We start from the raw sequence: 22215 nt of genomic DNA on the forward strand, positions 1-22215 counted from the left end.
TGACTCATAAGAATAAGTTTATAAATCACAAATGGCACACACATTGTGAACATAAGGCATTTTACAGAAGAACACGGTTGCCTCAACATGTCTATAAGTTTATCTAGTTTGTAGTCTTTGGATATTGAAGTCGCAGCCCCCTAAGAATCTGGCAGAGCTTCCTGAGGGGCTTTCATGGAGAATCAGTTCTGTAGGGAAGAGTTCCCTGGCAAACACGCTGCTCGTTAAAAAGGTTTCAGGTGCTGCAGGCCTTTGGAGCCAATGTTGAGTGAACTGAGCAGTAACAGGAACTCTAAAATACTAACTGTTCCAATCTGGTGAGTGATGAAGGAACAGTGGGAGTAGACCCCTTCCTGGTGTGGGTTCCCTGTGGCCAGGTCAGCACTACATGTCAGTGTTAGGCTAGAATATCCAGTGAATTGGTTGGAGATGAAAAATCATTCTTTTCATAAAACTGCAGATGTTTTCCTTAAATCATTGTAGCTTCTTCTGGAAAGACTCAAGCTGGCTGGAGTTGCCTGCTCCATGTTGTCTTAAGGAGTTGGACTCAACTTGGGGTGCATGTGTACATTATGCTCTGCAATTTTCCTGCTTTCAAATGTACCTTTTGGAGATTATGTGATTTTTTCCCCCCTCTGTTTTGGAGACCTCTGTTACCACTAGGTGAGTGAAATGCTTTTGAATGACTGGATTATTCACCTCCTGTCCTCACCTGGGTTCTTAGAGTGCCCCACACTGTACCTAATCATTCAGTTCCAGAAAAGGGGCCAAGTCTGCCTTTTCTCAAGGACCTAAATGACCACAGACAGTTCACTACTGGCTCGTCCTCCAGCATATTCCTCCTGGGCTCATCAGTGGGCTCTTTGCCCATTTTCCTAGAGGCTCAGGACGTCTGAGTTCATAGTACTAATGCCCCTTATGTCCAAGGTGTGATGGTGTATGGTGGGTACCCAAATATTGATGAATCAATGAATGAAAGGACAATGAACCACTGACAAAATGCAAAAGTGACTGATCTGGCCTCTCCCTGTTGGGAGCCGTGGCTACACAGAAGGGCACAGGGAATAGTCCAGTAGGTGTAATGCCTGTTTGCCTTAAGGTTACAGGGAGGTTTGTCATGCACTGTGAATGTAAAACTGGCAAGAGTCTACAGCTTAGAATCAGAAAAAAAAAAACCAAAAAAAACTTACTGACAGTAAAGAAAAGGAGACTGCAGTGTTTTCATCCTTGGAATCAGATGTTGCATATAAGTAAGCTGGAAGCCTTTATGGATAGAGGCAGAATTTATAGCTTCATTCTATATAGCAGTTCAAAGTACTTCCCCAGAGTGAATATGGTATGATGGAAAGAGCACATGGGCCCACGTCAGGTTCACCTAGGCCCTCCTGCTCACCTACTTGGTGACCTTAAGCAAATCACATTCTCTAAAATTGGCTTAATACCAGAGTTTTCCTGGTAGAAGTGAAAGTGTGAAATGCTTTATAAAATATGAATTAAATGAGTGTTTATGGGCTCAGCATGTGTGCAAAGCACAGTAGGTAATATTAGAATTAGGGGTTTGAAGAAAAGGTAGCTTTAGAATGAGGGTGAGCCATAAGTAAGTGTCCAGTGTGTGCCAGCATGTTGCATACGTGATTTCCAATTCTGTCAGCCTCTTAAGCTAGAATTACACTGATGAGGACCCTCACCCGAAGAACCCAAAGCTGCACATGGTTAGAGGCCATGGAAGTCTCATTAGAAACTGCAGGCTGAAAACAAAATTGGTTATGGAGAAAATCATGGAGGCAGATCAGAGATGGAGTCTTGGAGGGGCTGCATTTTGTAGGCCAGCCACATAAGCCCTACCCTGCTGGGTCCCCGTGGCAGCCAGGACTGGAGGTAGCACACAGGTGCGCTGAGACATTCTCTGGGGCTCTGCGCCCAGCATACACAGAGATGGCTCCTGAAGAAGCCAGCTGGTTGCATCTCCAGGCCTGGAGGCTGAGCGAGCTCCCGGGGGAAGCCTGGCCACCTCGCACTGCCCTGCCGGCCCCCAGGCCAGCAGAGCTTCCTTCACCCTCCACCAGGGGTCAGCCTGTGCCCTGTCCTACGGAGCCTTGGCCCACATCCCAGGTTTGCAGTTGTGTTTTATTTTTGGCACCGCAGCCTTCCGTCATCAAGCAGCAAAGCCCAAAGGGAAAGCAGCAAGATAGTCTACTCTGGCCACAAGTGTCTGTTCGGGTCACACTTCAGTCGTCTGTTGTCCCCTCTCCCCAGGGGGCTCCGGGACCTTTGGGATTCCTGTCACATTCACTCAAGGGCCTGTGAGGACACAGTGGTGAGTAGTTGGACCAGTGAGTGACAAAAGCCAGGCAGCAGGTGGGGAGAGGGAGAGACGGGTAGAGAAGTCAGAACCCCCCAAATTCATTAGACCCACTTCTCCCCGCTTCTGAAGGCAGATGGGCCCAGAAGAGTGGCAGCATTAACCCTCCAGTTCACTTGTCTACAGAAAGCAGGTCCCTGTGACTGTTTTCTGACTCTGAGTTTGGGGGAGGGATGTTATGTTCCAAAAAGGCCTAGGCTACCTACTCCCGTCTGGGGACCCTTTCCAAAGGAGTCCTGGGAAAGGCATGGAGAATGCAGGTGGCGGCATGATGTTGGCCCCAAGTTAGGCCCAGAGCAAGGGGATGAGACAAGACAAACCACCGCCCAGCCCAGGAGACGTGAGTGCCGCTGGAACTCAGCAAAGCTGGTGGTGCCAGGGCATGGTGGGGCCTCAAGCTGGGACGGCATCCTGGGGTGGTTGTAGACACACCCTCTGTGCACGGAGGGCTGGGGGAAGGGAGAGACCGTTTGCTACTCGGCTTTGGGAGGTGGAGGGGCACAGATACCCAGCTGGGGAACTTAAAAGGACTTGCCATGAAATGGGCTTGTTTTTGTGGGGAATACACACTCCTGGGCTCAGCCGGGGTTGCTGCGGGCGGAGGCAGCCTGTGAGAGCTCAGGCGCCTGCTGCTGGCAGAGGAGACCGTTGTTATTCTAGTCCTGCCTCTGGTAACCAGGCACCCAGCGGTGGGGACACCAGCTTCCTGGAACAGCCGGCCTGTCCCAAGGCAGCCAGGGCTTCTGCCTGACGGGTCAGCAAATTGGCCCCTTTGACAGCCCAGGCCTTCTTGGACCCAGAAAGAGCAGTGGACGTGGGACCAGACGCAGCTCTGGCCCTGCTGAGTGGCAGCTTGTGCCTGTTTTCTATCTGCCCCTCTTCCTGTTGGTACCTGATTTTCTCCATTCCTCAAGTCCTCTGTGGAGGTAGGAGTTCAGTACCTGGTGGCCTCTGTGTCCCTGAAACAAAGCCAGCCAGCTCAGCTCCTCTGGGTCTAGGCCTGAGTGTCCTGGCTCTGTACTGCCCCACGCTGTAGCAGGACCACTCAGGGCTCACTGGCCAGCTTTAGGTAGGACATGGGGCATTCTGAGGACAGGACCACCCTGCCGGCAGGAACCTGGACCACAGGGATGCTTCCAGCTATTGACTTACATCTACTGAGCAGACCCTGCGACACACCTGCAGTGGGCACAGTGGGGAGGGATGGTTGGAAGGTCCTAGAGGTGATCACAGTCGGATGGAGGAGATGACAGCACACACTGACAAATGGTACCAGAGGCTGGGACCAGGACTCACCCATCAAGCTCTGCACCCCTCAGAGCACCTGACATAGTACTTCCCAGAGTATGAAAGAAAGAAAAGGGAGGTTGAAAGGTGGGAAGGAAGGATGCAAGAAGGAAGGGAGGGAGGGAGATTATGAAAGTCCTGGTTAAGGGCAGAACGGGTGAGTTAGCAGCTGTGGGAAGCACAGCAAGCCTGTCCCGGAAGGACGGTGTTTTCCAGGGAGGACAGTTACAACTGGGGAGATAAGGAGAGGCAATGGGAGTGGCACATTTGAAGATGAAACATGAAGCTTGTCACCTTTTCCACAAGTGCTGAGAGCAGGCAGAGGAAAAGCAGGACTAGCCTCGTCTCCTCAAAGAGGAAAAGAAACAGCACTTTAATCTGTCCTTTGCAGAGTTTTTCAGTGGTTCTTTCTAAAATCAAGGGTGTGCTGGCCTTGTCAAAGCTAATCTTGGAGCCCGATGGCCTGATTCCTGCCTCAAGCCTCGGCTTGGGCCTGGCTGACCATCTGCTGCTCCTACAGGGGAAGCAAAAGCTTACAACGAGAACACGTAGGGAGCCACACAGTCATCTGGGGTCACGAGAGCTCACAGCCAGTGGGGAGAAGCAAGCTGGGCTCTTGGGCTCTTTTCAAAGTTTTTTTGTCTGTTCACAAACATTTGCTTTGAACATTCACAAGAGGTCAGCCCTATGCCAGGAAATAACAAAGATGAGGGAGAGATGGTTACAGCCCTGGAAGAGCACATCCCCTAAGTCAAGAAGGCTGATGAGTTCTTTGTGTTCCCTTTTTAGGCCCCCTGGGAGTCACCCCTAAGGAGCTGAGCATGACCCAGGACAAGGCACTGCCGGACTTCCATTCCGCACAGAGCTTCTATGAGAACTATGAGCCCAAGGAGATCCTGGGCAGGTAAGGCCCAGACCTTCCCCACGAAGTGCTGTCCCAGGCTCCAGCCAGCTCTGTGGGCTGGAGAAGTCTCTGCTTGACCCTGAGCACTGACCCTGTTTCCATCCACAAAGCACTGTCCACCTGGAGGGAGCCTCATTTTGGAGTCCTGCCTTCCTGAACCAGGACGGAGGAGGCGGGTGCAAGAGTGCCCAGATCAGAGACCGCTCCTAGCAAAGAGCTCCCCCAGTGCTGCTGACAACACATCCCAACCCAGCTTTGGGCCAGGGCTGGGGATCAGGAGTCTGAGGGAAGTTTATGGCCCTGAGAGGGTATGGCCTCTTCCTGCGGGCTGGGGAAGAACACTGGGCTAGGAGTCGGGAGGCCTGAAAGCAGGCTTCTTCCTCATCAGCTCCAGGCAAATCGCCCTCTCTGTGCTGCTCTCACATCCCACCATCCCTGAAAGCTCACAGGAAGTTGGGGGACAAGGCAGGACATCTCTCCTGTAGCCTGAACCCAGGCCTCCCCCTGGGGTGAGGGGCCCCCAGGACTATCTGTCCTCTGCACCCCTAGGGGAGTTAGCAGTGTCGTCAGGCGCTGCATCCACAAGCCCACGTGCCAGGAGTATGCGGTGAAGATCATCGACATCACCGGCGGGGGCAGCTTCAGCTCCAAGGAGGTGCGGGAGCTGCGGGAGGCCACGCTGAAGGAGGTGGACATCCTGCGCAAGGTCTCAGGACACCCCAACATCAGTGAGTGATGGCCCCCAAGCCGTGGAGGGGTGCTGTGCCACAATTCTGCTCTGATAGCCCTAGTCGGGAGACTGGCCTCCCCGTGCAGCTAGCCAGAACCATCCAGAGGGTCTCCCGCACCCCGAGGCCCAGCCAGCCCAGTGCCCTGAGGCTTGAGGTTCCCAGCTCCACTCTCACTGCTCCTGGGATTCAGCTCTGTCTAAGCCTCCTCCTCCAGCCAGACAGAAGGGGTTGCAGGCAGGGCTGGGGCTGGGTGGGGGGTGGGAACGTGAAGCCCCTGGGCTGCCCCCTCCCCTGGAGGGCCTCCTTTCAACATCACCCTGATATCCCCTCCAGCTTCTGAGCCAGCCCCCAGCAACTTTAATCCCCTTGCCCTTGAGCCTCCACTGCCCCTGCCCAGGCTCCTCTGCCGCCTGAGACGAGCTAGCCATTTCCATTTCAGTACAGCTGAAGGACACTTATGAGACCAACACTTTCTTCTTCTTGGTGTTTGATCTGTAAGTACCCAGCCCTGGAGCCAGCCAGCCACACCCTGGGCCTATCTGTTGTGCTCCCCCACCAGGGCTTCCTGGAAACCAGCAGCCAGCCCCCTACATGCTGAATGCCAAACAAGACCACAGATGTTTTAGGAGAATCAGCTCCTGGGGTCAGGCTGCCAGCTTTTGAATCCCAGGTACACCACTTATGGGCTGGATGGTTTAAGAATCAGTTTCTCGTCAGTGTTATAGGAATAGTAATAGCACAGTGACCGGCACAGTGTAAATGCTAATAATTCTTTTAATGCTAATAATTATTAACTACACTGATGATGACAGTGGTGATCATTCAATACTTATTCCAGACGTTGAACATATAGCCATGAACAAGACAGATTAGGTTGCTGACTTCATGTAAGAATTTTCACAGGGAGGGAACAGAAAGCAATCAAGTCATAAAATACACACCGAGTTAAGCACATGCACGTATTCATAAAGCTGAGCAGGGGTTGGAGGCAGCGGGGCTCCCTTGGGAGTAGACAGAGGATGCTCTCCAGGAGGTGACCTTGGCAGAGACCTGGATGAAGGGAGATGGGGATCTGAGCCAAGACCTGGGGAAGCAGCCTTCTAGCAGAGGGAGGAGCCAGAGCAAGGGCCCTGCTGGATGAGCTTGACATGTCTGAGGCTTGGACAGGAAGTCAGGGTGGGGGAGTGGAGCAAGCTTGTGACAACGGCAGGATACAAGGGCAGTCAGTCCCAAAGAGCAGAGCAAGCCAGCATTTTCGCCATGGAAGAACTGTGGAGGGCCGAGAGCAGGAGGGTGATGTGATCTGATTTACTTTTATAAAGGATCCTGCTGACTGTAAGGAGGCAAGAGTGGAAAGGAGGAAGCCAGCAGTATGAGGGCAAGAGACCCACCAGGGGAGAGAAGCAGGTGGTGGAGACTGTATTTGGGGTGTGGTTCCAAGACTAGCATCATCATCATCAATGTCACTGTCCCTCTGCTTATGCATCAGCATGGCTATTGAGATGAGCTCCTTGTCCCAGGGTCCACTTCCCTGGGGACCAGTGGGCCATTTAGCTCTGAGAGCCTCTGTTTTCTCCTGGAAGTAAAGATGATACTGCCTGTCTCACCAGGCTCCAAGCATGGAGTTTGAACAACACAAAATGCTCTGTGAACAGTGCACTCAAACTTACTACCAGTCTTATTGGAAAAGGTTCCCAAGGAAGGAGACTCCCCAGCTCCTGTTCCCCAGCTCCACCAAGTCTTCACTGAAGAACATACATCTCTGTCGCACAAAGCATCAAATCATCATTGTAGAGCTGTCTTGATTTCTCCACACATAACTCCTAATTTAGGGACTAGATTTTCTCAAGAAACTTATGCAAGCAGATTTCGAATTGTTGCAACACTTCATTTTGTAGCCATACTGAACATGTGCAGTGATGGTTTTTCTTGAAGACACAGTTTAACTTGGTGTGTGTTGACAATTAAACTGCCAGCTCCGGGAAGGCAGGGGCCTGCTTTGCTGATGGGCCTTGCACGGTCCTTGTGTTTACTGGTAAATCTTTTTGCTGCTCCTGCTATTAGTGAGTTCTCCTAGTGTCTTTTTGTTTTCTCTTGAAATACAGAATTTTATTTAGAAACTGTTTAAAGTAGGGGGAAAAAAAAAAACTTTTCAAGAAAGACCAGGTGGAAAATGGGCTCCCGGTAAAATGGAATTTTAGGGCAACAGAAGTCTAAAAGGCCACAAAAGAGAAATAGCACCACTGTTACTTGATCCTCGTGTCTTTGAAATGGAATTAAAGCGATGAAAACTGGACACTGCCTTTTAGGAACATAGTACTGAGCGTGTATGAAACAAGGCTCACTTCTGTAATTTCTAGGTTGCTCCTCAAACAGAACTCCCCTCCCTGCCCCACCAACTAAGCTCAAGGGTTTTGGTGCCCCTCTCTGCCACTGGCCAAAATCCCTTGTGCCCTGCTTTCCCTGGGGATGGGCGGAAGGCGGGCAGGAGTGGGAAGGACGCACCTTTCCTATTTAACTAAGGGAGACTCTCCCGGGACCCCTCCAGACTTGCCCAGCTGCAGCTGTCCCAGCTCCGCTCAGCGGCACTGTCCTGCAGCTCAGATGTCTCTAACCTTTGAAGAAGTTGCTTCAGGAAGCTATTTTTAATGCTGCCCTGAGTTGCCCTCTAGAGTATAACTAGGTTATTGTAGCAGAGACCTCTTTCTAGATCATCCCAAGAAGTGAGATGATTGAACTGCAATTCTTAACCCTGAGGAATCCGAATGGGCCAAACTGCTCCTCCACCGCTCGCACTGCTACTGCTGTTTGTTCCTGGGGAAAATCAGGAGACTCCCGTGCTTCCGGCCTGGGTCTGGGGCCTTAGGCCAGCGGCTCAGGGTCCCTCTTTCCCCTCCCACCCGATTTTGGCCCTGATAGATAGCAGTCCATGCTGTCACTCCCAAGGATGGGGGACCCTCACACTGGTGCCATCGCACCCCTCCTGCCTCCCTTCTCTTCCAGTCTTCCCAGATGATGTCTCCACCTACTCCCCTAGCCCCTCCCCGCAGATCTTGGTCCTTCAGGGAGGGCAGCCCATTCTGCCTCTGGAGGCGTTAGAGGGGGAAGCAGTTCTCTGGGGGCAGGGTGAGGGGGTAGTCTTGGGACGCCTCCAGCTAAAATCCCTCTGCCCCCACAGGATGAAGAGAGGGGAGCTCTTTGATTACCTCACTGAGAAGGTCACCCTGAGTGAGAAGGAAACCAGGTGAGGGTCCATTTGCTCCTCTCCCCACTCCCTGCCCGGTCCTGGTGCTACAGGCCCCCAGGTCTTGGAGGAGGCCCAGCGTGCACTTGTCTGGGTGGGCTGTGTCAGCTGCTGGCTTTGGTGGTCTCCCTCCCTCCTTGACTCAGCTTAGATAGTCCCAGCCTGTCTTGAGTCCTCCCTCACTTGCAGTCTGGCTGGTATGTGGGCTTTGGTCTCCCTGCCTGTCACCAGACCCTGCAGAGGAGGAGATGAGAGTTAACATGTGCCCTCCCACCCCAGAAAGATCATGAGAGCCCTGCTGGAGGTGATCTGCTCCTTGCACAAACTCAACATCGTGCATCGGGATCTGAAGCCTGAGAACATCCTCTTGGATGACAACATGAACATCAAGCTCACAGACTTCGGCTTTTCCTGCCAGCTGGAGCCGGGAGAGAAGCTGCGAGGTCTGGTAACGTGGCCTTAGCTGACGTCAGGCGCTCAGGCGCTCTCATCAGCTCTCCCTGAAACAGAGATTGCCTGGGTTCTCCCCCAGAATAAAAATCCTACCATTTCAGGGCCGGGTGTCTCTTCCCAGGACTGGGGTGGGCCAGGTTCCCACCACCTGCATGCCAAGGCAGGATGGCTAGATGTAACTAGGCAACCAATGGGCCCCAAGTAGGTGGCCACTTGAGCCAGCACCTTGGCCCTGAAGCTGGCCAGTGTTCAGAGAGTCCCAGCCCAGGCACCATTTCAGTTCTGTCTCCATTGTTTCTTTGGGCCTTCCTCTTCCGAGTGCCCCCTGCTGACCTGTCCTGATGGAAACTGTTCCTGCAGAGGTGTGTGGGACCCCCAGTTACCTGGCCCCTGAGATCATTGAGTGCTCCATGAATGATGACCACCCAGGCTACGGGAAAGAGGTGGACATGTGAGTGCGCTGGGGGAAGGAGGTGACCCCTGGGGACAGGGACACCCCCATGGCCGGGAGCACCTGGCTGGGGAGGTGAGGAAGCAGTAGGAGCTACAGCCGGCTCCTGCCTTTCTTCCTGCCCACCCGGTGCCAGGTGGAGCACGGGGGTCATCATGTACACCTTGCTGGCCGGCTCCCCGCCCTTCTGGCACCGCAAGCAGATGCTGATGCTGCGGATGATTATGAGTGGCAACTACCAGTTTGGCTCCCCAGAGTGGGATGACTACTCTGACACTGTGAAGGACTTGGTGAGAGGCCCAGCCTGCCGGCTCCCGGGCTCAGGTCGGGGGAAGGTCCAGGCTGGGGAGAGGCGGGTGCACTGCGTCACAGGATGGAGGCACCTGCCAGGGGAGACCCGCCTTGACGTTTTCCGCTCCCCCTTGCTGTCTCAGGTCTCCCGCTTCCTGGTGGTGAGCCCGCAGGGCCGCTGTTCGGCAGAAGAAGCCTTGGCGCACCCTTTCTTCCAGCAGTACGTGGTGGAGGAAGTGCGGCACTTCAGCCCCCGGGGGAAGTTCAAGGTACTGAGGCTCACCTCCCACTCAGGGCCCTGGGGCGGGCGCTGCAGGCTCCTGAGGTCCAAGGGCCCTTCCTGGGGACTCTTCACACCCCCAGGGTTTCCAGAGCACCCGCCCTTCCCCTCCTGCCCAGCCCTGTGATGGCTCCACCTCAACTTCTGGCTCCAGGGAAGACAGATCAGCTCCGACAGCCTAAAGCCCTGTGCTTGCTGGTGGGGTGGGAACAGGGATCCAGGCAGCCCTTGGGCCCAGCAGAAGCCACACAAGGCTTCCCAGCAAAGAGGCTCAGGGCCTCCTGCACTGGAAGGGAAGGAGACAGGCCTGCGGGGGCCAGGCCCAGGTCCACAGTCCCGGCCTCCGCAGGTGATCGCTCTCACGGTGCTGGCCTCAGTGCGGATCTACTACCAGTACCGCCGCGTGAAGCCCGTGACCCGGGAGATCGTCATCCGGGACCCCTATGCCCTCCGGCCCCTGCGGCGACTCATCGATGCCTATGCTTTCCGAATTTACGGCCACTGGGTGAAGAAGGGGCAGCAGCAGAACAGAGCTGCCCTCTTCGAGAACACACCCAAGGCCGTGCTCCTCTCCCTGGCTGAGGAGGACTACTGAGGGGCTGGCAGGCAGGGGAGGTGGGGCGGGGGTCAGGTGGGGAAGGGAGCCACAGAAACGTAAGTCAAAGGAGTGAGTGTGGGCAGGCCTCCGTCCAGAGCAGGCACTGGGCCCTGGCCAGCACCCCTGGAACCAGGGCCACTGTCCCCTCTCAGGGGCATCACACAGTGGTAAGTGCAGTTGGAGCCAGCCCCACGGAGTGGGGAAGTGGGGGACCAAATGTGGTCCAGAACCAGGAGCCCGCCTGCCTCTCCACATCCCAGTCGCATCGCCATCTCAGCTTCTCCTTGCGACACTCGGATGCACTTCCCTTAGGGTCCCAGAGTGAGGACGAAAGACAGAGAACAGTCTGAGGTACAAATCACAGGAGACTTTACTGACCTCACAACGTCCAGGGACACCACGGGAGCAGGTTCTTCTCTGGGGACATGCTTTCAGAGGTGTATGGCAGCCCTGACATAACGACAATAGAAGGGGAAGCTTCTGCTACTCGTCTTTCTGGAGTATTATTTACTGCATGACTCCTGTGGTGCCGTTTCGTCTGGTAAATCATTCCTTCCCCTAGACCCCTCTAAGACTGACATTGTGCTTCTAAGAGCCCAGGTGACTGCATTTTACATTCAGGCAGTGGAAATTAGGTTCCCTTGGAGGTTGGAAACCCCACAAATGAGGCAAATGAAGGAAATCATCTTCCTTCTACAGCAGCTCGCTGGGAAAGCAAGGAGACCTGGGGAGATTCTGCCATGAGAAAACAGTGTCAGATCCCTGGGTCAGACCCCGAGAAAGGGGAAGGGAACAGACTTAAAAATGTTTAACAAACTGCCTTTCAGAGTCCTCTACCCTAACTGCTTGAGTATTTGGTCCCTATGAGGTTAATATTTGACCTCCAAGAGAAACATCGCGCTCCTAGCCACAATCACAAGTTACGCCCCTTCTCCAAGAGACAGCAGCACCCCTCTGCAGAGGTCAGAGTTCTCTCCTGCCCTGGCGGAGGGGCCTGGCGTAGAGGATGGGGACAGGGAAGGAGGTCGTCCCTGAGGCTGAAGTCGAAGAGCTTGGAGTCTGGCTGTGTTCGCAGTGTGGCCAGGGAGTGACAGGGGGACCACGGGGGAACTCTCTCGTCTGCACGGCTGCTCACAGCTCCCCAGGCAGTCGGCCTGCACCGGAAGCACAGCGGAAGCCGAGGTTGTCTGAGGCTGAATCTGGGGTGTTGCCCATCCTGCGACCAGGGAAGAGGAGAGAGGAGGAACGCTTGTTGAGAAAGGGGCCTGGGGCTGTACCCAACCTTCCTGCTCAACCTCCCAGGGCCTGCTGGTCTGGGGTGCCTGAGGCCTGGGGAGGGCAGGTCCCAAGTGTGAGCAATTCCTGGGGGAAAGAGGTAAGACAGGGCCTTGGGACAGGGTGGAGGAAGTGAGGAGGGTCCTAAGAGACCATGCTGGAAGGCAGGAAAGGCAGCAACTAAGAACTTCGACTGTCAGTAGTTTAGAATAACTCAGCCCAAAAAAACTGTCGGCAAGAGGTGAGAATATCGCAGCACCAATCAGTACTTCACACTTTTCAAAGAACGTTCATGTCTCTTCCTTCATTTGCCATTTTCCTTACTGCTCTGGAAGGCAGGATTTGTTCACCATTTCACAGACACAGAATCAGAGACCAGAAAGATTTAAATGTTTTGCCCAAGGCAAACCCAGTTTCCTGATTCCCAGGCCAGTACTTTCCCCACTACTTTGTTCTAAAGAAAAAGGTAGGGAAAATCCAGAGGCCTCAATGTGTCAGAGAAACGCCTGCAAACCTGACATCCTGAGGCCGCAGGAATGGTGGCCTCTACAGTCCTTACAGAACCCAGGAGTAGGAGGAGTTGCAGGAAGAGTAACCAAAATAAATCTACAGATAAACGAAGTAGAAAGTTCTAGAAACGGACTCGGGAGCCAGGGACCTACCATTCAGGTGCCACCACTAACCACCTGCATTGAAATAAGCAGGTCTCAGGACCTCCCTGAGCCTATTTTTGCTTGACTGTGAAACAAAACGATTGTAGAAAATGATTTTTCATGTGTCCATGCGCTGGAAGCATCAGTATTTCCATGACCCCTGGCCATGACCTACTAATGTGCCCCTTCCACTTCCCTCCCCCTGCATGCCTGGTTATGAGGTCAAGAGGAGAAGCCCAGATGATTTAAGATGCTGGACACAAAGTCTCTCGTGGTGCCGAGCTGGCAGGAGAAGGCGCCAGCTGTCTTGGGCTCTTTGCTTTCTCTGCAGTACCCACAACTCCCGGTAGAGGGAGAGGTGCGGGGGTGGCGCCCCCTGTGCTCTGGGAGACCAGGACCTGGACCCTGGGCCCCCAGCTGCCAAGACCCTCACCTGGTGGTGACGCGGGCCCGGTGATTGGCGGAGCCATCGGCTGTGTCGATCCAGGACGCCCCGCGGAGGACACGCATGTCCTGGCCGGCGGCCCGGTATGGGGAGGCCGTCCACTCCCACACGTTGCCCACGAGGTCGTAGAGCCCTGCAGCACAGCAGCGGGCCAGTCCCGGGTGGGGGAAGCACCACACCCGCCCCGCCTGGCCATCCATGGCCCTGCGGAGGGAAGGCCCCCCTGTGGTGCCTCTCTGCCTCACCTCACCCATCAGGCAGAACAACCCCGCCAACCAATGTAAATGGTGACAGCCACCCGATGAGCAGTCTTACCATAGTCGTTCTGTGGGGGGAAAGCATTCACCGGGGAGACTCCATGGAAGCCATCCTCAGCCTTGTCGCCCTTGGGGAATGTTCCCTGAGGGGGGAGGAATTTAGGCTGAAAGATTTGCCATTCCGTCCCAAGGCAGGTCTTCCTACCTGCCCAGAGGAAAACCAAGGCCATCTTGCTGTATCACCTGGGGTAGGGGAGGGCACAGGGCAGGGACTGAGGTTCCCATCTTGAGTTTGCAAACCGGCTGCCTCACGTCCTCCACCTAGTCCTGGCTGGACTAGGAAGTGAGTGGCTTCCCCTGTGTCCACACAAGCCCCACCTTCTCCACTCTGGAGACTTTCTCCCATCTGCCTCCAACCCCACGTGCCCTGGGAAGAAAGGCTCCGCTTCCCCTCTGTGTCCTGGCCCCGGCCTGCCTTCTCAGGGACCACTGCTGCCCATCCTGTGCTTGCTTGTGCATCTCTGTTCCTTCTACCACCAGCAGGCTTCACTCTCCCCCCTCCACCTCCTGACTCCACCTCCCTCACCCCCTGCTCGTTATCACCAACATTCTGGAGAAAGGAACCTGTATTTGCCCATGCGATTTGTTCAGTTCATTCTGTTTTCATTAAGATTGGAGTTCAGCTGCCTCCGCTCTTACAAAAGGGAAGATGAAGGGGCGGTAACTTACTCGTCACCTACTACGCACTAGGGCTGCCACGCCGATCTCTTTTAATCCTTACAAGGTTGTGAGGCAAGTATTTTCTCCCTTTAATAAGCTAGCAAGGGAGGCTCAAAACAGTTCCTTTATCAAAGATCACACAGTGAATAAGTCAATCTGGCTTTTCGAAAAGCTCTGGTCCCAAGAGCATCTAAAAGGTCAGTCTACCGCTCAGGACCCTTCCAAGGCTTCGTCCTAGAGCCCAGGTGCTGTGCTCCCCTCACACTGCAGAGCCTCCCAGGGACAGCCTTCTTGCCTAAGGTAATGCTGTTGACTCCCAAGCCACTTGCTCTGACCCAGACCTCTGTCCTAAGCTCCAGAATCATGTTTTCAACTTCTAACTGAGCACATAAATGACCCAAAGGCATCTTAAGCTAGGTGGATCCTAAACTGACCGGTTCCCCCAACATGCATGTTATCTATTCCGGATAATGGTTGCAACATCACGCTATTGCCTAAGCCTAGATCCATGCTTGAACCCAACTGTCTTCCCCTCCCCATTTGGCTAAGTATCACACCCCGTCTCTCTTCTCAGGCAGGCCCCTCCCACTTGGTTTCCTCTTTATTTCCACTTCCACTTCATTCAAGTGTTCCCAGTCCCCTGGGCACAGCCTCAAGTTCAGAGACCTCCTGCCACCACTGCAGCTCTGCTCACCTGGTCCGGCGCAAATCTGCCACAACCAGCACCCCGCCCCCAATCAAAAGGATGTCCTAACTCCCCTGTTTAAAAACCTCTGTCAGTTCCCCACTGCCTGGAAGATAAAACCTAAAACCACATCACGGCACCCCTGGTCCTTCATAATTTGCCTCCAACCCACCACCTACTTTATCTCCTGCACCTCCCGTTTCCCTGTGTGCTAGCATCTCTGAATCTGTCATGCCACCAAACACACAGCACCCTTTCCAAACCCGGCGCCCACACTCATGTTGTTTCCTCCGTGGAATACCCGCTCCTCCACTTTTCACGTGGCAAGCTCTGGCTTAATCAGCTCAAGTGGCATCTTGTCTGTGACGTCCCTCCCTGCTCTCCTGGCAGTGATGCACTCCCAAGCACGGCCGCGCGTCTTCACTATGAAGCACCACAGTACCGTCTCTGCTTTACCCCGTGCCAGTTTTCCATTCCACTGGAACATGAAGCCTCCTGAATCCCACTGTCAAACACAATGTCTAGGCTACAGAAGGTCTCAATCAATGCTCTTAGAGACAACAGGAGCGAGGGACGTGTGTCTTACCTGCCACAGGTTGGTGCGGTTTGGCTGGAACTGGTTACCCCAGGGGTAAACCTGACCTGCCAAGAGAGCAAGGGAAGAGCAGAGGAGGGAGGGGAGAGGAGGTGGGGAAGAAGGGAAAGACAGAAAGAGTGAGGGAACCGAAAGGAAGTTAGGATGTGATGTGAAGAGTAAATTACTCACTTTTATTTGCCACGCCCCTCCCTCCCACTGCTATTGCATTCGGAGCCCCTGGCCTGATTTGCTCCAGGACACTACAGTTCTAGGTGTGGCTCTGACCAATGCCACTCTGTAAACTATTCGTTCCCAGCTTATGCTGAGGTAAGTACAGAAACTGAGAGTAAGCACTGAGAAACTTGTTAATGTGACTTAGGTTGGATAAATGAACAAGCAACCTCGTTTATCACATTAATAACTCTGACTACGTACAGCCCGTGTTCGTTCAGTGAGTGTGCAGAGGTGATGAATATGGGGAATTGCTATTTCATTCTAACTTTCTGTTTAGTTAGGATTGCAACATAACAGTTACAAGCAAACAGCAATTTATTATATTAATCCCTGTACAGCTATGGAAAAGGTATACAGTATAAGTAATTCTTTTCTTTTTCCCTATGCTGTGTTCTTCTGATTATATTTATTGAAGCACAACATGTCTCTGGAATCTCCAGCAATTAAAAAAACTATGTCCCTTCGTTTCCATTTTCCAGTTATTAATTTTTACTTTATGGAAGTTCTGGTCTAAGATGGATTAGAGATAACAACCACAAGCTCAGTGGTAGAGCTCATGCTTAGCATGCACAAGGTCCTCGGTTCAATCCCCAGTACATCCATTAAACCAAAAAAAGTTAACACTGATTTATTGTAAGTCAACTATACTTCAATTAAAAAAAAAGAAACACTCTTACACAGTGTAAGAAGCACTGCTCTAGGGAGCACGGGCCCTTCCCACCCCCATGCAAAAGCAGGACGGGGAGAAAGAATAAAGGGAAATCGCCTTGGCATCTCTATACCCTTCAAGCCCCCTCGGGCAGCGAACTCCCACTCCTCCTCAGTGGGCAGCCGTTTCCCCCGCCAAGCACAGTAGGCACGCGCATCATTCCAGCTCACGTGTACCACTGGGAGCTCCAGTCTCTCTCGGATGCCAGAGCCAGGACCTGCAGGCTGATAGCCAGGATGAAGTGAGACAAGCTTCAGGGAACCCACAGAAGTTCCCTGAGGAAGGCTAGGCTTAGGGCACCTGAGCTCAGCTTTTACCACTAGATGGAGCAAGGACGTGGGAAGAAAGAGCCTGGTGAGTGAGCAGAGGTCCACAGTCAGAAAGAGACTAAACATGAGATTAAAGGGAGAAATGGGATGGGCAAGGGCTAAAAGGACTACTGCAGAGAAAACAGAGTTGCTTGGCCGCTTCCCTGAAATCTCTCTGTCATCCTTTTAAACTCTGTATTCCTAAGAGGGCAAGGGGTCTAGAGAAGCCAGGCCTCCAGAATAAGAGTCAACAGGGGTAGAAAACAAGATAGAGAAACCCTACCTGCCTCCAGAACGCCCTTTCCACTGGAAGCCACCAGAGAACAGACTATAAAAAAAAAGGAGCATGCAATTAAAAAAAAGGTGGGGGGAGGGTACAGCTCACGTTGTAGGGTGCATGCTTAGTGTGCACGAGGTCATGGGTTTAATCCCCAGTAGTTCCTCTAAAAATAAATAAACCTAATTACCTCCCCTCCAACCCCTCCACCAAAATAAAATAATTAAATAATACAATTTAAAAAAAAAAAAAGAAAGGAACATGACTACAAGATATTCTGACCCAGCAAGGGAGACTTCCTGACTGACACATGGGCCGCAGAGCGGAGACTTCAGGGTGAGACTAAGGTGGTCCAAGTGAGGCTGTATCTGGAATCTTTAAGTTGTGACATCTTACCACCTGTATTAGAGGGAGGCTTGTCAAGATGTTTGGTTGTTGCTGGTTCTGGGAGCAGCACATATCCTGAATCAAGCATGTTACCTAGATCTTTACAGAGTCTCTCTTTGCAGAAACCAGCACAGGGTTAACTTCCTGGGAGTGTGTGTTCATCTGACTTTTTTTTGGGGGGTGGTCCTCTCTTGCTTCCTCCCAGCCTCCAGATCTCAGGTTTGATTCTCTACTGTGGCCCAGCTGACCCCATATCCCACGAGATTCTCTGTCCAGATCCCACTCTCATGCTCTCAGCTGCAAACCCAGGTTCTCTCACCTGCATTTGGTGGATTGCTTTGTTTCTAAGCTCATCGGAGACAAGGTCCTCAAAGACAAAGCTCCACCCAAACATCTCAGCCTCCGTCCGGTACTTTTTCTCCCTGACAAACTCCCTGGGAAAGAGACATTTCACATGGTTCAGCTGATATGGCTCTGTGCTCTACCCTCTCCCTCTCCTGCTCCAGAAAACCTCATATATGCTTATCCTATTAGTCACACATTACAGAATTTTTCTGAATTACAAGGAATTAACCTGAAAGCCTGAGCAGGAGATTTCCTTTTAAAATCTGTTGCTGTGTATGCAATTCACAAACAGCAGAATTCACTCTTTTTGGTGTATAGTTTTGTGAGTTTTGACGTAGTCACGATCACAATCAAGATACAGAGGAGTTCCATCAGCCATCTCCCAAAATTTCCCTATGCCTCTGAAACCAATGATCTGGTTGTTTTTTGTTTTTTTGTTTTTTTTTGTCTCTATAGCTTTGTCTTTCCCAGAATAAAAATTCGCACAAATTGAATCATTCGATTTTGGGGTTTGGTTTCTTTCACTTAGCATGCTTCCGAGATCCATCCATGCTGCTGCCAGTATTGACAGTCTGTCCCTTGTTATTGCTGGGTTCATTATATGGATAGACCATATTTTGTTTATCTATTCACCAGCTGCAGGTCATCTGGATTATCTCCAATTTTTGGAGATAATGAATAAAGCTGGTGAGAAGATTTAAGGGTAGGGAATGATTTCTCTTCTGAAAGGTCTTCATCACATACCTAATCTCACAACAATCATGGGAGGGAGGCAGAACAAGCATTACTATCTCTAACAGATGAAGGAAACTGAGTCAAATAAAAATGGCTTGCTAAGATTTTAGAATGGATTTTCATATAGTTTGGTATGGCTTAGAAAATTTCAGCAAGCAGATTTCTGGGGTAAGGCAGATGTTTTCATTGGGCTAAGAGTACCCTCTCTGTGCCAGCCCTCTGACATGAGAAGACATTGTTCCACCATCAAAGGGGCATTGAGAATGGAGGAGGAGATCAGATTTGGTAGCAATAGCTATTTACCAACTTCAGATCATCTGAACAGTCTCATACCCTTACTAGAGAGCCAAAGACAGATTGTGAGTTCTAAGCAAAGTTTATGGGGCTTACTAGAGGTGACATATTTCTATAATGTAACAGGTCATAATTTGAAATATAAAAGAATCCATCTATCTATTTCTGGTTACCATGATATGGTACAAGCTTGATCAGAAGTGATTTCTCCTTCAATTTTAATAACTCTCCTGTTTAAAAATATTTTTAAAGACTATATAAGCAATGCACCCTGTATTGTAGAAAACTGAGAAAATAGAAGTAGGTAAAAAGAATAAAATTAAAATCATCATCCAGTATCATACTAAGATACAGCTGTCCATATTCTCCCTCTCCCAAACCAAGGATTTTTAAATAGCTTTACTATGGTGCTTCCTGTAATCATTTTCATTTGGAAGTCACAAAAACATGAGCGAAATTCATCAACAAATGCAATGTTGCATCTTCCAGTTCTCTTTAAATGCATATACGTTCTATACACATAGTTTAAAAAAATGAGATGGTACCTTATTTAGTATCTTATAACCTACTTTCTTCATGTAACACTTCCTATCTCTTTTTGACAATGGAGTTTTTAAGGGCTGCTAAATATTGTTATATTGATACAGTATGTTTAAGTAATCCTTACATTTTTAATATTTGCTTACAATGTCATCTTTTTAGCTAAATGTTTTTGGACAACCTTACTTCTTTCTTTTTTTTTTAATCTTTTTTTTTTTTAAATGGAGGTACTGGGGATCAAATCCAGGACCTCATGCATGCTAAGCATGTACTCTACAGCTGAGCTATATCCTCCCCCCATTAATTCTTTAAGACAAGTCCCTAGAGGTGGAGTCAAATGAGTCAAAGGACCTGAGGAGTATACTGACAATCATTATGCTTATTTCTGCCTGTGTCTCCTGAATCAGTTTTTCCCTCACAACCTTTCATCTTGAAAAGTTTTAAGTACACGAATGTAATAGTTAAGTCATTTCCCACATTTGCTTTATTGTCTTCCCATCCACTCCTCTTCCTTCTCCCCTCCTCTCTATATACAACCCCACTACCATCTGAAGGTGAGTTACAGATATGCTCTGGATCACTTTCTACTTTAGCCGACCCAAAGCATATCACCCTGGGGAAACTGAGGCAGCTCAGGATGGCTTCTTAGATTGAACTGGAAACAAAATGCTTGACTCCTAAAACAATGCCATTTCCCTAAGTAAATATAAGGGGTATTTAAGAGACTCTCAGCTAGTAGGATCCTTTTCCCAGTTCCTTCTTCCCTGCTGAAGAGGCTTCTGTTGAGTATTTTTGACTTCTGCCCACATTTCTCAGTGCTATGCCTAGTGTGGGCAACACACTGGTTCAAGAGTCAGGAGATCTGCCACTAGCAGAGAGTGAGGAATTCAGATTCTTCATCTTAAAAATGTGAATAACACCACTGCAATGATGATATGTGATACTGAACAAGCTAATTCCTATTATGAAGATTAGAATAGCCTTTACTCTTCCTGGAAGAACATTTGATGTACCTGAAATCTTTGTTGGTGACAGGAAATACATCAATGGCAAAAGGTTTTACTGCCACTTCCCGGACAGGTCCTTCACCATCTCTGCCATCTGGTGAATTTGTTCCCATCTGGAATCTCCCACCTGGGAGCTGGACCATGCTAGCTGTCTGCCCATTCCCTGCAGAGGAAAAAGAGAGTTGTCAGTACTACATGAATGTACATAAAACTAGTGGCAGTATTTGGATCATATGTAAGACTCATAATGGTATAATGAAAAACAAACAGAGGCTTTAAAAATTTGGCTTTAAATTCTTGTTCTGCCACTTAATTTGCTGGGTGATCTTGGGCAAATTAGTCTGGATTTCAATTTCTTCATCTGTAAAACGGGGATAACATCTAACTATCTCATGGTCATGGCTGTATTAAAATAACATGTATGTAATGTTTAGCACATGGTAGGTTTTCAACAAATGCTTTTCTTTCCTTACCTCTCTATTCTTCTACACAAAGCTTTGTCACAACAAGACAAATCTAGACACTATACTCTGAAATACATCTATCATCTGTCTTTCTTTCTTTCATACTTCTGCTCATGCTATTTCCCTGCCCTTTCCTCTCTACTTGCTGAACTCTAACCAGTTCTTATTGATTTTCACCATTACATCATATGCTCCAGAGAGAAAAAGATGACATCTATTTTGCCAGTGTATCCCTGGCACCTAGCACAAGTGTACAATAATTACCACCAAATAACTGAATGAAATCCTTCATACTTGCTATTTGAATACTTCTGAAAATCACAGAATTAAAAGCATCCTTAATTCAACCCTCACATTTGACACAAGGAACCCAAGATCCAAAACGGAAACTGACTTAAAGAGATAGTTAACAGGGGACAGGACTAGACCCAAGTCTCTTAACTTCCAGGTCAGTGCTATTTCCAAGAGCCACACTTCTCAGGCTTGATGTACTACTTTCTGGTATGTTTCTACCTAAGGACGTCTAAGTACCATAAATTCCCTAAAGGCAGAGCCCACATCTTTTCATGTTCCTCAGGGTCCTATCTTTGGCCTTCTTGTTCTCATCCTGACACACTCATACTGATGTTTTCATCCACTTCAAGGGGTGAAAAAAAAGAAAGAAAAAAAAAAAAAGAGCAAGCACAGAATTCTCATGTTAAAAGGGAGTTAAGAAACAATATACAACTGTTTGTATATGAACTTTATTTTGACACTAATCCAGCAAGTAAAGTATAATTTGAATACTAACTGGATGTAGGTGAATTTGAATACTAACTGGATGCTTAATGATATCAAGAAGCAGTTAATTTTTTAGGTGGGAAAGTGATATGGTGTTTTTGTGTGTATGACTTGTCTTTTTGGCTATTCAAGATGAATATTTATAAGTAAAATTGAATGCCGATTCACTTCAAAATTTATTTCCCTGGGGAAGGGGAAAGTGGGATGGATCCCAAAGAATTAAGATTAAAGCCATAAACTGGCAACCGTTAAAGTTGGGCAAGGGGTACGTGGGGGGAGACGCTCGTTATATTCTCCTCTTTTACTTTTTTATGTTCAAACTATTCCAAAGTAATTAGTTAAAAGTAAAAAAAGAAGTGAGATACGATCTGAGCTGTTAACGACCTGGCCAAGTTGGCCGCCTCTGGGAAAAGGCCCCTCGGCCGCTCCAGACTCTTGGAGGAAGCGAGCGGAGGGGCCATGGTCTCGCTCCACCAGGGCGGAACGCCCTACCACTTTCCTGACGCCTCCTGGGACAAACGACGCCAGGGGAAGTCGGGAAGGGCAGCACACTGACCTAGCTCGAGCCACGGGCCGGAGAGAAGCGACAGCAGAGTCAACGGCGGCAACGCGGAACCCATGCAGAGAACGCGAGGCCCGGGAGCATCACAAGGAGGGTACGCCCCACGGTGCGGCTCTGCTGCGCATGCGCCACGCACGCATCACGCCGGCGACCACACCTCCCGCGCGCGCCGCACTGTTCCCAAGCGTCCTCGTTTAGGAAGTCAACCCAAGGACGTTACTTCAGGAGCTGGGATGGCGCTGCGGCCGGAGTTCGACGGGCTGCGGGGCCGCGTAATTAAGTGCAGTTTTTTCAGGGTTAGTGTCGAGAGGCCCTGCCTTTCGGACTGATTGATTCCCTTCCCTTTTATATTCAGATTCC

General features: G+C 50.5%; 2 protein-coding genes across 5 annotated transcripts; one reads left to right on the top strand and one right to left on the bottom strand.

Annotated features, from left to right (window-relative positions):
* The first annotated feature begins 134 nt into the window (after nucleotides 1-134).
* On the top strand, nucleotides 135-11087 carry PHKG1 (phosphorylase kinase catalytic subunit gamma 1). Of its 3 annotated transcripts, XM_032460364.1 has the most exons (11): nucleotides 135-663; nucleotides 2257-2317; nucleotides 4439-4553; nucleotides 5103-5281; nucleotides 5724-5778; nucleotides 8463-8528; nucleotides 8808-8971; nucleotides 9342-9432; nucleotides 9569-9722; nucleotides 9867-9992; nucleotides 10353-11087. In XM_032460364.1, exons 3-11 carry the CDS (start codon nucleotides 4471-4473, stop codon nucleotides 10596-10598), a joined length of 1164 nt encoding a protein of 387 aa, XP_032316255.1. In that variant the 5' UTR covers nucleotides 135-663; nucleotides 2257-2317; nucleotides 4439-4470; the 3' UTR covers nucleotides 10599-11087. The 3 variants fall into 3 exon arrangements, with proteins under 3 accessions (XP_032316255.1, XP_006181526.1, XP_032316256.1); XM_006181464.3 differs by lacking the exon at nucleotides 135-663 and having other exon boundaries at nucleotides 679-2317; XM_032460365.1 differs by lacking the exons at nucleotides 135-663; nucleotides 2257-2317 and adding an exon at nucleotides 2353-3288.
* On the bottom strand, nucleotides 10954-21974 carry SUMF2 (sulfatase modifying factor 2). Of its 2 annotated transcripts, none has more exons than XM_006181467.3 (9): nucleotides 21850-21974; nucleotides 20056-20212; nucleotides 17448-17562; nucleotides 16748-16792; nucleotides 16230-16380; nucleotides 15223-15278; nucleotides 13290-13374; nucleotides 12963-13107; nucleotides 10954-11817 (listed from the first exon to the last, which is right to left on the bottom strand). In XM_006181467.3, the coding sequence occupies exons 1-9, from the start codon at nucleotides 21911-21913 to the stop codon at nucleotides 11733-11735; spliced, it is 903 nt and encodes a 300-aa protein (XP_006181529.1). In that variant the 5' UTR covers nucleotides 21914-21974; the 3' UTR covers nucleotides 10954-11732. The 2 variants fall into 2 exon arrangements, with proteins under 2 accessions (XP_006181529.1, XP_032316254.1); XM_032460363.1 differs by having other exon boundaries at nucleotides 12963-13178.
* Between the last annotated feature and the right edge of the window lie 241 nt (nucleotides 21975-22215).

This window comes from Camelus ferus, chromosome 18, assembly GCF_009834535.1.
Source record: "Camelus ferus isolate YT-003-E chromosome 18, BCGSAC_Cfer_1.0, whole genome shotgun sequence".
NCBI lineage: Eukaryota > Metazoa > Chordata > Mammalia > Artiodactyla > Camelidae > Camelus > Camelus ferus.